Below are 17,877 nucleotides of genomic sequence, written 5' to 3'. Positions count from 1 at the left end.
TTTCCTGTACTTCCATTTGTAATCATTGGACCTTAATAGGGAGGGATCCGATGTTGTGCCTACCTGGTAAAAATTGAACTGATGAACTTTATGCTAGGTAAGCACCTGACTTGTCAGCTCATGAGTTTTGTGTGGCTAGTGTTGTGTCCGGGCATGAAAATGTTAATGTAGACCCCAAAAGGTGAATTATGCTTTTTGGTTCCCCTGAGTTTGTTTATTGTATATTATCCCTTCACTAAACACTAAATTGTTACTTTAGTTTAATGCACAGGAAATACAGAGAAGCTCAGCAATAAAATGCTTCAGCAAAATGCAATTATGGTAGAAGAAGCTGACTGCAAAAATAAACAAGGAACCCCCCACATATAACAATTCTCATATTATTCAACATGACTGTTTTTATTTTAAATAGACAATTCATGCAAATTTATAGGCTCTTTTTTTTTTTTTTTTTTTTGTAATTTTGATTTGAAGATTCTTGTTCATTACCTATGAAAAATATATTACTTTTTTTATAAAGCTAAATTATATTCCTTGATAAATTAAAGCTGATTTTGGAGTTGAAGCTTCTGTGAAGCTTCCATAGTGGTTCAAATCACAGAAGGAAAAATCATCAAACAGATGTTGTGACAGAGCTGCAGAAACAGAATTTTCGGGTAAGAAAGGAATACTGCTGCAGTTGCATTTTATGGTTGGTATTGTTTTCTCAGGCATTACTAATAAAAAGTATAGGAACATATGGTTCTTTAAAAAAAAAAAAAGTTAATTTTGTAGAAATCCACCTGTCTTTATTCCTAGTCTGTTTTGCAGTTGCTGTTTTCTCTCTGTAGAAATAACCCTACTGCCCGTATCTGTTAATGATTCTTGCTATGAAGATTTTTGTATAGCTTGTAACCTGTGGAAGGTAAAGCTGCTAGCAGTGAAGTTATACAGCAAATCTACTAGAGAGCTCTTGCTCTCCTGTTAAGGCAGAAGAGAGATTTAGATCAAAAGTATGAGACATGGTAACAAGCACATAGTGATACAAATTCCAGTTGTTCCAGATAAAGAGAAAGGGAATTTAGGATTTAAAACAAGAATATATCTATACTAAGAAGCCAAATTAAAAAATAAAAATAAAAAGTAGTTCTCACTACTATCCTGTACTTTCCTACTCATCCTATCTTTTATTTGAAATCTGTTTACTTGGCTGTGCCGTTTGGGTGTGTTTCACTCTAAGAAAGCCAGCCAGAAAGGAAAAGTTTTCTGACGAAGGTTCAAGGGAAAAAAGCTGCTTGTTCTCCAAGATGAGCCAAGAATTACTTTTTCAGCCTCCTTTTATTCCTCCTGCAATTGAATTTTTGCACAACGTGTTATTTTACAGAGGTCATATTGGCTGTCATATATGTGGAAGAATTGTTTGAAAGTAGGAACTGAGAAGAAAACTAGGGCCTAACAAAAGTTTGGGCTTTAAAAAGGCCTGCTTGGGGTGCTACACAGTTGCCACTTCCAGGATGGTTGGTACGCCTGGACCCAGCTCCTCCACGGTTCCCTGGGCAGCACAACCTGCCCTCCTCGCAGCTGCGAAGGGGAGTAACGGAGGATGGAGCGGAGTGAAGACACCGCGGCCAAACTCTGTTGCACTCCCTGTGCTGGGCTGCTGATAAGCCGCACAGTGGCTGCCCAATGGGAGATATACTATAACATGTCCGGTGCTGAGCCAGCAAGGGTGGCAAATCACTCCTTTCGGATGAACTTTGCTTGAACTTTGCTCATTATAAGCTCATTATAATGTCAAAACACACCTCCATCTCAAAAGTCACCCGCCTCCGAGGTACGACCTCTCCTCACTGAGCATGCGCTCTAGATTTTCGGTTGACTGTACCTTTAAATGAAAGTAAGAAACTTTTTCACCAATCAATAACAATACTAAGTATGACTCTGGTCACTCAAGCTCCACCTGAATGTAAAGAAGAGTATAAAAGGTGAACTCAGGAGGAAAAGGAGGGGGGAAGAATCCATCGTAACTCCTGGGTCAGTCGACAGGCTGATCCCCCTTTCCTCCGCTTGGACTGGAATGCCTCCTGAGGAGACTAAGAAGTGAGAGGGAAGATTCCAAGGTAAATTCTGGATCAGTCGATGCGCTGACCCCTCTTTCCTCCCCTTGGGTTGGGACGCTGCCTGAGGAGACTCAAGACTGAGAGCCCTCTCCCATCTTCTGGGGTGAGTGATGATTGCACATTTGTACATCAGAGCCAGCTAAAAACCCCACAGTGTAGTAGAGAATTTTCTGTACTGACATCCAAAACCTGCTTTGCAAATGTTGCATTTGAATAAATCTTGCTGTTTGTGAAATCTACTACTTGTTTGAGGGGAGGCAATTGGACCTATGGTCCACGGACTGTTCATGAATCCGCTACTGCCAGAGTCGAGCTTATATCGATCACACTATTCGGAAACTCTATTTGCTCCTAGGAAGGCGATTGGACCTACGGTCCACAGACTGTTTGTGAATCCAATACTGATTTGATATCTCCTTCCCGCCTCCACCACTACTACTATGGCTTTCAAACTGCAACATTTCACAGTGTATGAAAATGTTTATCATTACACAGTTCTGTACCACAAAGAAATATCGAAAATGAATATCAAGGAGATGTCATCTCTACACTCAATCAAATCACTATGACTACATAATTTATTTCTTTATTTTAATATGTCTTAAAATGTGTCTAGTGAGTAGCGTCTACCACTTTGCATACATTCCAGAAGAAATAAGAAGAAATACACGTCACTTATGCACTTTTAGAGGAAGAGTGAACCTCCGAATGAGGTGAGCTAATAAAAACTCAGATATTTTACATGGGAAGGACAGATATTTTCATGAGCTAACTAAGAACATTTTAGTCAGAAAAAAGCCCTTCAGTCTGAGACTAGTGGGAAAGCAATTCTGATGCCAGACTATTTTCAAAGAAGACAGAGTAGATGGCAGAACAGTTCACATACATACACTTTCAAATGTAAACCCAAATCTCATAATGTGTCCTTTGAAACAAGTATAATATTAATCACTAATGATGTTCTTAAACCTGCATTTAGACAACATGCTAAAAATAATTTACAACTGCAGTTAATTAATAAAGGTCTATTGCTTCTGACAGTACCATTTTCTAGATATAAAAGTTTAGTTAACTCACATGTCTTTAGCAATTTCAATTTCTAACTCCTTCAGCCCCCTTCAAAGTAAATCATTCTGGAAACTGAGCAAAACCCAACTTCTTCTAAAGTGTAATAATACTTAGACCAAGTCATTAACTTTTTAAAGTATATATTACTTTTTTATTACCACACAATATAATACTTATCCCATCCTGGTTTCTCTGACATTTTACAAAACATAAAAATTTTGAAATTGTGTGTGGATATATATCTATATCTATATCTATATCTATATCTATATCTATATCTATCTATATCTATGCACCCACAAAGGTAGGCAAGAATGTGTATACATATATATAAATATATACACAGAACAAGGGATGGAGTGGTGAGAGAGAGGGATGAAGGAAGATATTTGGATATACTTTGAGAAAGAACACTGTATATATCCTGGATTAACCTATGCTAATCTAAATTCAGAACATAATTTCTAATCCATCATTTACAATAGATATATCATTTTTCAGTGTTAATAGTATTACTTTTTGATATGCAAGTCACTCACTTCTGAGAAAATATTACACTAATCACTTCAAATTTGACCTACCTCATCTTCTGATTGGTTCAGCTCCCTTTCCAAGTCTTCAACACGAATTCTCAATATTTTAACTTCAGTTTCATGCTGTTCTACCTTTTTGTTTGCATGCAGCAGTTCCGTTACTTTTTCTTGACACTCCATTTTCAGTTGGGTGTAAGCACGCTGCAGATTTTGGAGCTCCTTTTAAATAAGAACAGAAAAAATACAACTGAGACCCTGTGACCTTATGTACCTTATGTATAGCTATGCCAAGAAATCTCACCACTGGAAAATAAAAAAAAAAAGAAAAGAAAAAGGCATTAAAAACATTACAACAATTTCCAGTATGTATGAACAAAAATGTTCTAAAATGGCTCACACCTGGACCACGTATTAAATATATATATACATAAAAGAAAAAAAAGTATATAAACAAATTTGCTATGTCATCAAGGTTATTTGATTGAGATGTTCAGAGACCAAAGCGGTAAAAAATAAAGAAAAGAAAAAAGCTGTAGTAGTAGTCTTCAAAAAGAAAGTGTGTTTTGACTGTAAGACCTATTTTTAAAAAATCATATTTTATTTATTCTGAAAAGTACATTTTTGTATTTTAAAAAGTGCTTGACAGCAGAGATTACTTGGAAAAGAGAATGGGGTTAAAAAAAAAAAAAAAAAAAAAAACAGAAACATATTTACAGCTGGTATAACTTGTCAAAGTTCACTGAACACTTTATCACAGCATGGTTATTCGCTTGTTCCCGACACTGACAAAAAAAGAACAGTCCTTTCACTAGAAAGATTACAGAGCTATCTCGTTATCACTACTATCCTGTTCTTTCCTACCAATCCTGACCACAGTTTGCCATTCCTCGCTAGCAACTAGTGTGGTACGTGAATGTGTACAAAATAACATGTCCCTCCTGTGATAATAGCAAAGTTATCATTTGGTCAGAAATCTTAAAAATGAGTGCAGGTGTGAAAATGACAGCAGGGCTTATTTTACTTTTTTTGTTGTTGTTGTTCATAGAGGTCACGTAAGCAACTTTTATAAGAGGAGAAACCTCTACAGGCTTAAAATACAACCGCATATAAATGTGATACTTATATAAATGTAAATCTTTTTCTTTTCTTCTTTTCCTTTTTTTTAACTCAACTTCACATTTGGACTTCCAGCACCATTACAATATGATAAGAGTGAAAAGAAGAGATTAATTGTACTAAACGACTTAGAACAGAAAATTTAACTAAAATTAAAATTTAAATTTGTTGCATAAGCTGCAAAGGTGATCTGCAATTAGCAGCTACTAACCTACTGCTTCTTTTCTTCATATTGATTAATTATTATTAGATTAGTAATTATATAAACAGTTCTCATCTCTACCATCTATTGCTGCAATTTTCATCTTCTGCAGTTCCTAAATGGTCAACAATAAGCCTGAATGGCACATGCAATGTCTGAATTAAATGAAATTTGGTTTGAGCCTCCAAGCAGAAAGAATTAGGCCTTGCACACTCAGTCTTCATCCATTATGTTTATGTTGCTTGTTAGATAACAGAAATTTTGGGACATCCACTTTGATATTAAATGAACTGTATCCTAAAAGAGTCCATTCTGCTAAATTAAGGAAAAATGAGTTTGATCATTTGCATTCAGTTTTATGAAAAGCCTGAGTCGCATTCATGCAGGCACAGAACTTGTAGGCAAAAAGATGTTTTAAATATTCTATTAAGTTTCAGCAGCTATCATTATTATGGTGTAAAATAGTAACTAGATTTATCAAATGCAATCCCTGCTTTTAAACCAATTGCCCTGTTATCAAGCCACACTCAAAAGATGAGGAATTATGCAACATGCTTCTTTTATGACCTATTAAAGTGCAGAACTTTACCACTAATTTTCATTTAGCTAATAATACAAATCAGAAATCTACTGCCTTTGATATCAGGAACAGTTGACCCCCACCTTCCCCAATAGGTAAAACATTGTCAGTAAAAATGGCCTGCAATAGTTCAAAAAAAAAATACTTGAAATAGGTTAGTGCATCTATCATTTTTAAAATTGACATAATTCACTTCAGACACTTGCAAACATTCACTTTAGAGGTATCAGGGCCATGAAAAAGCCAAGAGAGATGTGCATTAGAATTTACTATAGTAATTTATGATTAAGTAAAGATTCTTGCAGAAAATCAGCAAACAACATTTCAGACAGTGAATTCTGAATGTTAAAAGACACGTAACTCAAAAAAATGTTGTTTTCATCTCCCTTATATGTGTATTTATTTAATGCAAATTGGTTCAGGTAATATAAACACATGTATTAATTTGTCTGAAACAGCTGACAGCTTTTTTCTGGAAAAATATTTGTACCAAGTGGAGTACACTATGCACACCAAGGAACTGCAAAAATACTTTTGCTACCTCCTTTTGCTCCTCATGTGTGGGATTCAGTCATATCAACTTAGGTTGTAAGACACAGAACGGTCATGACAGTCTTAGATCTCTGTATCTCCTAATGTTCCTAATATGTATTTGCCAAGAAAAATCAGCTACTTACAGGAAATGGTAACACAGTGATTAATCCTAGAACTTTTCACCTTCTTACCTATCAAAGAAGTCAACAGAAAAAGAATCTCATTATAGATAAAACACGAAGTGCAGGATGCCTGAATATAAAAACGTAAGAAGTTTTGTGGTGAAACTAACATTTGTGCAAGAAAAAAAAATCTAACTAGTGACAAAATTTCACTGCTATATACGTTTATGTTAATCACCTACAACTTTCCACTGCACAGGACAGAATTACAGCAAACTATGTCAGGCAATGACTGAAGGAAAAGACTGCGTGTACATGAGAGAGAGAGACAAACAGGGAGACAAGCAAGTACAGACACAAGCAACTACAGCAGCATAAACCAGTAAGATCTATATGCACATACCAGAATAAAATAATTTAGTTTGGAACCGTGCAATTCTTCATCAGAGTAAGTGCAAATCACTACACAGTGGCCTACCGAATACATACTACTTAAAGTCAAGTTAATCTAAATGCAAAAGCTGGCAAAAATTCAGCTTTAATAGCTAAGCATCAGTGCTCTGATCCCCTTGGTCTTCCTCATCTCTTGGTTTCTATTCCTGCAATAGAATCAGAAAAAAAGAAATACATGACTATATTTGACTCCTCCAATTAATAATTTAGTTTTTCACTAAGTTGGTATGATTTTGAAGTTTCACACTAATTTCTGAACTAAAAAGGATGCAGACAAAATTTCCCCCTCAGCCACCAGCACTACAGTAGGCAGTAAAACCTTGTAGGGGACAGGACAGGACAGAAGGCAGATAGTGGCATTAGCACGCTAAGCTCACAGAGTGTCATAGAAAAACATCAGCCCTCGGATTATTTCTCCCTATATATTTTATGCTACAGTGTAGATTTAATTTCTGTCTAGGACACCTCTACATTAGTTAAAAAATTCTATACTTCCACAAAGTACATGTTATAATCATGATTCCTGGAAGAGTCCTCTAAAAAAGGAAAGCTTACAATACAGGAGCCCTCATTTTTTGTTTTGAACATCTATGAGAGTGAATTTGATATGCCGTGGTTCCACAGGGCTCAGCAGCATGGGCCGCTATTGCCTGGCTGACAGCTTAGCTATTAGGGCACTGAAAATAAATACTCTACTTGGAACTATGCCTTTTTACCCCTCTGCACTTATCAGTTGACCTTTTAGCTTATCTATTATAAAGAACAGGAACAGGAAATGGAAAATATGATAGAAATGAAAATACTACAGAAAATAGAAAATTGGCCATAGGTATTCTAGCTATAATTGCATCCACTATATGAAAGGATAATAAAATTAGGTGACAGCTGTCACTACTCATGAAACATCATTCCACAGCTGAAATATAATTTCTAGTATCAAGCACCAGAAAGCAAAAGGTGAAATTAATCTCTCACATAAGTATTGGCAAATGTCTTGGTGTGCTCCAGAAAGCAAACATTCAAGGAAAATGCCCAAAATCTAATTTATCCTGCAATTAAGCAGAATCTGTGCTATTTTGGCACCTATCATTATGCAGTACCACTCTTAATATAATCTGAATACAGGAAACTAGGAAGCAGTTGAAAAGCAATATAGACAGGAAAACGCTATTTCACCAGATCATGAGGGTAACTTTCATGATTTTCACAGTTTCAAAGGTAGTTTTCTGCATTTATTAAGCAAAGAAACATTCCTCCTCCAAGATGCAATTCTGTTTGCTGTGACAAAATGTAATAAAACATGAAAGGAGTAGGAGAAATAAGGGCCTTCTTTTGGGTTCAGAGAAGTTGTATTTCACCAGTAGTTTCTATTGTGGCCAATTCAGAAAGGACTTCAAATTAATGGAGTGGTTTGGAATCAATCTTACTTTTAACCAGTTGACCAAAATATTTTTATAGACAGTTTCCAGAGAGTGATTCAGAGTGGGAAGAGGGAAAGATTATATTGGGACCTGGATTCCTATGGTTTTCTTAGAATGATATGTACAGTCATTATAAGAAAGAATATTCACTATTTCCAGTAGAGCAGCATGAATTCCTGTTACATTATCTATTGCTACAGAAATGTCTCATAGAAGCTAAAAATTTCTCAAGTAGTCCAGTGCCTCAGTTACCACATTGTATTTTTTTTTCTTTTTAAGTACATAGGTCTTTTCTCATAGCAAAAAACTTGTAGTTCAGACACTGCGTAGTATGCTATCCCCCTTCACTTGTAGAAGTACAGCCTTGATTCTCTATTCAGAATTGAATTGAATTGAGTTGATTTGAATTCTTCAATGAAATGCAGGCTTTAAAGAACTACTGTTTTAAGAATATACTGTGTAAACATGTGTAAACATTTCTAGAGCTTTATTACGCATAAAGTTAAGAACATTTGAACTTTGAACTATTTAAACTAACAAATGTATGGACTCTAGTTAAAATTTTATTGACAAAATCCTTTTGGAATGTAGTAGGACTTCATCAGCAGATGATGTTTGGAACTTAATTTTCCAAATCCTAAACTGTCCCCTAATTATTATTACTGCTTTCATCCTCTGAACATTCATTTCAGAACCTTACTGCTTTGGAAGAGTTACATGTGTGTAGATTTTGAAGTCACTAGATGGTCAGGACTCATCACTAAGGTATGCAGTTCTGTAAGCATGGTCAGGTTCTCTTATGCAGTAAAATGATCCTATGACCAAACCATAAAAGATGCAAGAAAGCAAAATTGTAAAAATCATTTTAAAGGAACACGTAAAGCAACATGTAAAGGAACATAAAGGCTTTTTTATTATTATTATTGTCAAAGAGAGCTGCATTTAATTTCCTTAGACATTTCACTTACCAGTTTGCAGAAACAAGTTTGATATGCTTCTTAGTTGCTAGTGATACCTGCTGCTAATAAATACCACCCAAGTTCAGAGAGCATTACCCAAATTGCCACTGATGGTTGTATCCATAAATCTCTCTTCATGAAGAAACGTCCAGTCAAATTTCCCTAGGTTGCTCCACCAACAACAGTTAGAAATTATGTAGACTTTATTTATAATAGTTCTCAATTTTCTACTTTTATTTGGGGTTATTAATTCAGAATATACAGGAATCCGAAGAAAGCATATCAGTTCATGTTTCCTTTTTTTACATTAGCTTCTCTAATGTTTCATAAAACATAACTTACTTATATAAGTAGGAATTTAATTATCAGCGTATTTCTGCATTCATTCAGCAGTAATATTTTAGTACTACTTTACTCCCACCGACAAATGCCTAATATCCAAAGATGCCATAGAAAAAGTATACAAGTTGACACAGAGAGCGGTAGTCTACAAACACATCTGTTTTATTGCACTAGGAACTGATACTAAATGGATTTTCCTAACCTAGTATTATGAGATCACCCCCCATAGATAAAACTAACTGCTCATAGTATTAGTACTATTTCACCTGCTTCTGTACTTTGAAAGCAATGTTTTTAGCTCCCACTTTTAGCTAAAAAACTGATCAAGCTGTCCATACAATCTTCAACACGTTCTTACATTTTATTTTGATCTTTATGATACATCACTGTTTATCTAGGTGATAGGCATCTATTCTCTAGCAAACAATAATTTCATTTCACTCTGCAAGCCATACTACTATGCAGTCTCCATATTGACCTTGCACACACTGGAGTAATTAGAAACAAATTATTATATTAATAATCAAGGCACAAAGTTGATGCTTTTCTACTCAAACTGAAGATTTATTGAATGAAGAAACCTGGACAATGAGTGGGAAGCAGTTAATATACAAATTAAAGTACTAACTGTTCAGAGGGGAATGTGGGGCTACCAGACCTTAAATACCCAATGAGTTTGTGCAGGATGAGGGCGAAAAGGCACACAGCAATAGCCTGCAGCCTTAATTGTAGAAAAGGGAATTGTGAAATGACATTTGGAATTGGAAAGAAAAAAAAAAGAATTAAGTTGTATTTCTGACTCTTCTGGATCCCTGCGTAATAGGCAGTTAAGCAGAGCCTCACAAAATTGGAACTGTGGAAAATTGTTCTAATCACAGAGATTTTGTGGGAGGCAAAATAGGAGGGAGATTGTCAACATCAGTCTCCAGGTCAGGGAAATGGGATCATTAGGCACTGCTTTCGTTAAGGGATAATAAAGTCTGCATCTATTACCTCTTATTTTTCACAGAAAGGAAGGCTTGAACAAACAAACATCCCTTTCCCCTCTGTTCGGCAGTGTAACAAGTGAGCAGGAAATTATCCTGCTCGCCCTAGACCCAATCCCTGCATTTTTTGTACCAAATAACTTCCCCTATGCACTGATAAAAATGCATATGGTCAGGGTTTAATTATCTTTTCAGATAAAATAAAGTAATTGTGTGCTACTTAAGTCCTTGCAAGAGCATTTTCACACCTTCCATTTGGCTGCCTACATAAATTGCACACATTTATTTTGCTTCAGTTTTCTAATGTACCATTTACAATACTGTATAGTAGCTTAGATGATAAAACACTTTAACACAAAGGAAGGTCAGAACATATAGAAATGACTAACTTTATCAAACTATTTAATCTAGTAGCTATTGTTTGTTTTAGAGGGGAAAAAACACAGAAATATGTGAATACCTGCTATAAATCTTCACCAGTTTATGAAAACTTTTATTATGTCTAGAGAATCCCCAGCAATCTGAAATGAAATGGTCTACCTCTGAGGTACTATTAGGATAAGAATAACTTACAGAATAAGCTTTGTATGACATGCAGAATCAATCATTTTTACTATTATAACCTAGACAAATTCCCATTAGAATCTATGCTACACTTACAAGCATCTATTTTAAATTTTTATATACTTGGTGTGCCCAATATAGCAGTACTGTGTTTCAAATTACTTTTGTAAATCTAATTGATTTAATAAATTCACACTTAAATTGCTATTCAATTACTTACTCTTCTCTTCAGCAATTTTACAATCTTAAGCATAAAGCAGAACAAGAATATAATTAAAGGGCTTACTCATTAAAGAACTACTTGTCTGCTGGTAGGTAACCAGGGTTTTTCCTCAAGACATTCAAGCTACTTCTCTGTGGAAAAAAATCTTCTCGAAAGCTGGGAAAGTATAAATATTTGGTAATATACAGGAGGCAAAATACCTTGTTATACAGTGGGTATGGAGAATTTCTGTGTATATAATATGAACATATATATGCGTGACAGAATCATTTTAAGTTTATTAATGTTTATAAAGTATATATCCATGGTCTACATATACTTTTTTTTTCCCAATGTATTTAATTTTCTTTTGATAATCTGCAATTTTAAAAGGGCACAATACACATTCATGCATACTATATACATGAAAGATGTGTAATTAAAATCAAGCTGCAAAGGTCTTCTCCATATACATAGCATTGAAAAATAAAGTCGATCACAGCCATATGATCACAATACAATGAAGAAGATATTGTGTACCTGCATTTTAAGCTTCTCCCCAGTATCCCAGGCTCACAGTCTCTAAAGGCCCTAAAAGCAGCAATTTTTGCTCATAACAAATTGACAAAGTAGGAAAGTATTATCCAATTTGATTGATGCAAAATCTGACATAAGGGTTTGCTACCTGTCTTCTTTGAGCCTGTACAACACTGAACATGCAGCTCAGATCTATTAATCATTAGGACACTGCTTTGATCAAGACCACCACATCCTCTTTATTACCAAGAAACTTGTTTCAGCTTGAAGCCACAATAAATCTTGTTCAAGTGAGATGTTAGATCTCTGAGGAGAGCCAGACTGTCATTTTCCTGCAAGCAAACTAAGCAACAGCCTGCTTGCTCTGCACTTCCAGCTTCCTTATTAGCATCAGTTGGAGCAGTTTCCTGAATAACTTTTGCTACTGAAGGCAAACGTCAAGAAGGAAGCACCAACCTTAGTGCTGCCTATGGGCTATGCAAACTGCTCCACACAACAGCCTGGCTCTGCTCTTGGATGGTAGATAAACTAAATTAGCTGTTTGTGCTTCCCTGGTTCTTCAAACCTCTAGCACTATCTGTGGGTCCCTGAACTTTTCAACAAGAAAGGTTCTGTTGGTAAAGTTAGTGCTGCAGCAGCAAATCAACTTTTTCTAGAATTTTCTAGAATTTAGCTGGAAAAAAGTAACCAAGCTGTTGGTTTCATGACATTCTTTAGAACTCCTTTACTTAAGTCATCATGGTATTAACATAGAGCTCTTACTTTCTCATGCCTACAATATCATTATTTCTACTGCATTTTTCCCTCCTAACACATATGCTTGCATCATACCTGGCTTTTGTACAAAGGTTTAAATACCGTAAATCTCCTCTAGAAAGAAGGGTTTTGGGGGGTTTTAAACAATACACTATGAGGAAAAGCTTTATTATCTTCAACATTATCAGTTAACTTGACATTTTGACGAATCTTTTCCCTCCCAACCCCAGGCCAAACAAGTTAAACTTTTGAATTGCCATATCTGCCTGTCAGATAAATCTTTCAAAAGGATTACAGAGGCAATGCGGAATGATGTTTCTATTCTACAGAATTTGAATTGGGTTATACCCATCCTTCATCTGTATGCATCTTAAGGGTCACATTGATATTGGGCTCCATTTGGACTTACTGCAAATTAAATAACTTTATTAGTGTGTTCAGTTTTGTGAAGTCACTATATTTAATTCATAATAGTGCACTATTTCTTGTTTTACATGTTATTCAAGTGATATAGAGAAACAGTCTGTGTTGGCATTTTTGAATGTACTCCTTCTTACAGAAAACAGTTAAGAAACTAGCAATTTAGTGGGTTTTAGCCTTTATGACAGTTTATGTTAGCTTTTATGACATGTTCTCTATCCCAAAGAGAACATATCATCCATACACAAATACACACTCTGGATGTTAGGTTTCTTACTCACTTCAATCCTTTCCCAAACAGAAAATAATTAGGCCAAAATGTTAAGGGAGAAGATCTTAAAAGGCTTCTGAAAATGTCATCATCATCTTCATCTTTGACATCCTTCATTCACTCTTCCTATCTCAAAGAATGAAAGATGTCTTTGGAGTGTTATGAAAATGATAAATCCCTATGGAATGGAGAGAATTATAGAACCTTGAAATACCAACTCAAACTTTTTTTTTTTTCTCTTTAAAACAGGATGCAAAGAACTCAAACACAGAGAATTATTGCAGGGCCATATCAGAAAGTCATTTAACCAGCTAGGATTCAAACTGCCAAGTCATTTTAGGTCAAAACAAAACATTTTAATCATCACTCAACCAATTGATTAGTAGTCAGCTGAGACTGAGAAACTTTTATTCTTGCTTGAAACACTATTTGGACTCCCTTCCATTCCACAAATCCCATCAATCATGAGAACCATTACAAATTCTCATTTTCATTTGCCTTCACATAAGAAGTATTATGCCGTTATATTCTGTTCCAGCCAAATAAACTTCACCAAGTGTGAACACATATGCACCCGCAGAAATAGCAGTATACAAGCATTAGTACTTCCATAGCCAGATTCCAAACCCCCAACAAGCCACCCTTATTTCATGTGTGTCCTTTTTAACCCTTGCTTGTTCCACCAAAAAGAACGGGTAGCCAAAGGCAGGGAAAAGCGCTCACTGATACTTTTTGGATATATCAAGAGCAAAGCGGCTGCAACCTGCGGTTTTGTCAGACACATCTCATAGTCGATTGTCTCCATGGCAACCAACGGAATCCAAGAAACTCTTGATATTCCACTGCTATCCGTTGCCAGGAGAGTCTTAGTGCGCTGCATTTGTTTCTTTATTCTGCCCACATCTGAAACCTAATTGACTGAGGTTAAAAGAACTTCTGGTAGTACAAGAGCTGTTTTCCTTGGCTGACTCCTCACATAATCTTGCCCCAAGAGTGGGCGCTGGAGAACAAGGCTCTAACGCCCACCACACAGAGTCACACACATTGCCCTTCTCCATAGGAAGATTAAAAGGTGTTTGGAACAAGTGACTCATGTCTCCCCTCTCAATCGCAGTGTGTCGAGCAAAATAATTGCTGTGGATGTAATTCTCATGTAATCCACTTAGGCAGGGCACCTTCAAATCCACACACCATCATGCAGTGAAACAAACTGTGATGCAGTCCCTTCCATTTAACAGCGCAGATAACCTGCTCCACATAAATTAGATGTTTCTCATTCGGAACTTTATTGAACACGAGGAGATAAAAACAGGCTGCATTAGTCAAGGTCCAAAGTAGCAGTACTACTAATTTAATAATTTTACACAGAGACCACACATGTTTCTATGAATTAGTCTGCTCTCCTATGTGCGATTTGTTCTTTAACCTCCCTTATCTCCCATAGGATACATACTGATAACGGACACGACATACTGTGACTAATGCAGAATCTATGTGCAATGATGACTGGCTGGTCATCTGCTACCACAGATAGCAAATAACACTAAAATTTGTTTCTTTCTTTCTTTCTTTTTTTTTCTTCTCACATTGAGGAGCAAAATTGAGGAGTTGAGACTTTCGCCTCTGTTGGGAAAGACAATTTTCAAAAAGCCCGCAGAAACTCATTCATTGCAAAACATTTATCTTTTGATTTAATCATGTAGCTGTGATTCACTAACAAGTTCAAAAGTGAAAGAAAGCAAAGCTATATGTAGCCTTACTGCCATTCTTTTCAACAAAAAGAGTATGCAGCTAATACAAATCTTAGCAGACTGTTCTGGTGATGCAAATTTACCTGGGCAGCTGTTTCTAAGCCTAGGATAGATAGGGACAAATGTTGATGGCAAAACTATAGAAGCACACATCCATTTCATTTCTTGCAGGCAGGCCATGCCAAGTAACTAACAACAGCCTTGCTGTTAAATAGCAATAGCAAAAAAAAAGATTATTATATGATCAGACTAAACCACAGGTTAGTAGGGCAGTATTCTTCAGGTTAGCGCAGCTCTGAAGATGTTTTCTTCCACTTTGCTAATCTGTTCAAGACTTTGTTGTAAAATTCAGCTGGTCAGAAAACACTCTTGTGCCATGAAAGACACCTGGGCGCTCTGAGTGACCCCTGAAAATGTCTACAGAACTGCCTATAAATGACACCAACTTTAAATATCCACAGCAGATGACCTCACTCTCCCCTCTGCATTTTATTTCAAATGATAAACAGATTGATAATATTTCCTTGTTCTTTGCTACTAATTAGCTGCAGAATTCTACAGTTTAGAGTACTAACTGTAGAATATTTTTCAAGATGGACAATATATCTTTAATGGTCACAGAATGGTTTAGATTGATTTCCAGCTTTTACATTTCCACATTTCATGTGAATATAGATTTTATGTGGTCATTTTCTCAATGCTAATCCAGTGGGTTGCTTAATTTTTCAGCTTCATTTCCTCCTGCTTAAATAGCAAACTTTGTCACTTTATCAAAGTTTAGATATTCTCAGAATGATCAATATGTACAATCACACTGATTTCAGTATATTTCTTATAAATTAAAAATCACAGAGCTGGAGCTTTACGAAGCACCACTTACTTTTATAACTTACTTGGAGTATTTATAGGCTCTTTTTAGTTCAAAGCTCTGGAAATAAGGGAAAATATACTATATATTAACTACAATTAAAGATTAAGATAAAAATTAGCCTATCTGCACAGGAGAACATAAGTTTTTAAAAAAAGTATTAGGAGAGGCTAGCCAAGTAAAATTTAGGTAAAAAAACAACTTACATAGTAGTTTTTAAATTCTATTAGCAATAAGCAAAGCAATGCAAAATTATTTTTAAAGACTTAGTTTGTATTAACATACTGAATGTAAATGATACTTCCTCCTCTAGAAAAGGCTTAGGCCAATGTAACAAGCTGTGATAACAGAATTAACTCCTATTTGAGGACATTTTACAGAGACAAGTCACAACTTTAAGAAATATTTTAGTGTTCATGAAAAAGGAACTCAGATGTATCTGCGAACTACTGTAAATACAGGAAATCTTGCAGTTCATTTAACACTGCTTATCCAACATTCTAAATGTTGACTATTAGTTTTTATTGATTGAGATCAAATTCTGAACATTTAATTAAATATTTTAACTTCCTAGTATACCTCCTGTGCTTCCTATATTCATTTGCTGGGTAGAGGTAAAATTTACTCAGCAATCAGTTTTATGAGATATAGATATTCAGCCATCAGAACTTGAGAAGTTTGAAATTGGGTATACTGAAAGTTGTGCTGAATTAATGATTCAAATGTATCAAAAGTCCCTTTTGATACATTAGAGAATGATACATCAAATGATATCAATTTGATACATCAGAAAAAGTAATTGATTGACTTTTACAGATGGAAATGCAAGAAGCCCTTAAAACTGCTAAGACTTAATCCAGTACTGCTTTTCTGAAGACCAACCTCCTTAGTCTCTTCCAAGGAATGATATTCAGCAATTCACTCAATAAGGTCAGCCTGTGTGGGACAAAGAGGAGACGTAGAATTGCAGAGTGCAGCAAACTGGGACTCTTCAGCTTCAAAGAGTTGCAGAGGGATGGAGACATCTCCGAATACCATTTCTTTCAAGTCACACAAGCCTTTCTTCAACATTGAGCTCCAAACAAGAGCTGTGGTATGCGCAGCTCCCCTGACTATCCTATCCAGTGAAGGATAAGAAGAGAAGAGTGAGAAGAGAAGGATGCCGGTTACTCCTCCAGCTTCCTGCCAGATAGCAGAGACCTGCTACCTGCAGACCCCCAGATTTCTGAAACGTCCTTTACATGTAAGACATGGACTTGTGGTAGTATGTGGAACTCTGTATCCTCATTCTATTCATCTCTACTCCAAAGCTCTATTATGAAGAATTCATATCATCGTCAAATTGTACTAATAAAAGAAATCCTCTGGGATTACTGTCTTGGACTCTGTATTTTGAATTTAGGAAGAAAATTAATAATATTAACTTTAATTTGTAGGATATAATACATAGCAAAACACCATGCAGACATATACCTATATTGAGTGCTATACATTGTGTATGAAACAGTTTAATGCATTGATATGGCTTTACTCATATCAGGTGCAGCTCCATGTACCAAAAGTTTAGCATAAGTCTCCATAACAAAATAAATAATCTCTTTCTCACTTGGTTGATCTACGCTTTCTGTTTTAAGTGTTATTCAAGTGAATTCTTAAAATGCAAGTTGCTTGCAACCACTTAAAATTAAAAACAAAATACCAGAAAATGTTCTGTTAAAAATGTAGGAAAGTACTACAGCACTTAACCAACTATCTATATAGTTTGAATTATCCATACTCCGTCATCCAGAGGAAAATTTACTAACTTGTAAAAAAGTCTCTGAAAAGTCCTTGTCAAATGGGCTGCTGATTCTTATTACTGTATGCCAGTAAATTTCATGCAAATAAATTGTATTTAATGGCATGCTGACACTAAATTCAGAGAAAGTGTTTTCAAGCATTTACAACTCCAGCAATTTTAATCAAAAGACTAAGCAGAGAGGAAAATACAGTTTATTATGAAGAGATTTCCTTTTTCCTATTAATAAATGAAACAGCACTTCAGAATAAAAAATCAGGAAGTACAAGTTATATAATTATCTTATTGAATTTAT

The 17,877-nt window shown here is 35.5% G+C and overlaps 1 protein-coding gene across 1 annotated transcript in view; it reads right to left on the bottom strand.

Moving 5' to 3' along the window:
- The window catches only part of CCDC102B (coiled-coil domain containing 102B), a 148,264-nt gene that overhangs the window by 60,212 nt on the left and 70,175 nt on the right, over positions 1-17,877 (bottom strand). The window contains exon 5 of the mRNA XM_088535644.1: positions 3,749-3,919. Coding sequence (XP_088391770.1) covers positions 3,749-3,919 — 171 coding nt within the window. The remainder of the gene's footprint in view (positions 1-3,748; positions 3,920-17,877) is intronic.

This window comes from Tinamus guttatus, unplaced genomic scaffold, assembly GCF_059628265.1.
Source record: "Tinamus guttatus ecotype Peru unplaced genomic scaffold, ASM5962826v1 Tinamus_guttatus_pri_ptg000639l, whole genome shotgun sequence".
NCBI classification, from domain to species: domain Eukaryota; kingdom Metazoa; phylum Chordata; class Aves; order Tinamiformes; family Tinamidae; genus Tinamus; species Tinamus guttatus.
This window is presented reverse-complemented; position numbering and strand designations above follow the sequence as displayed.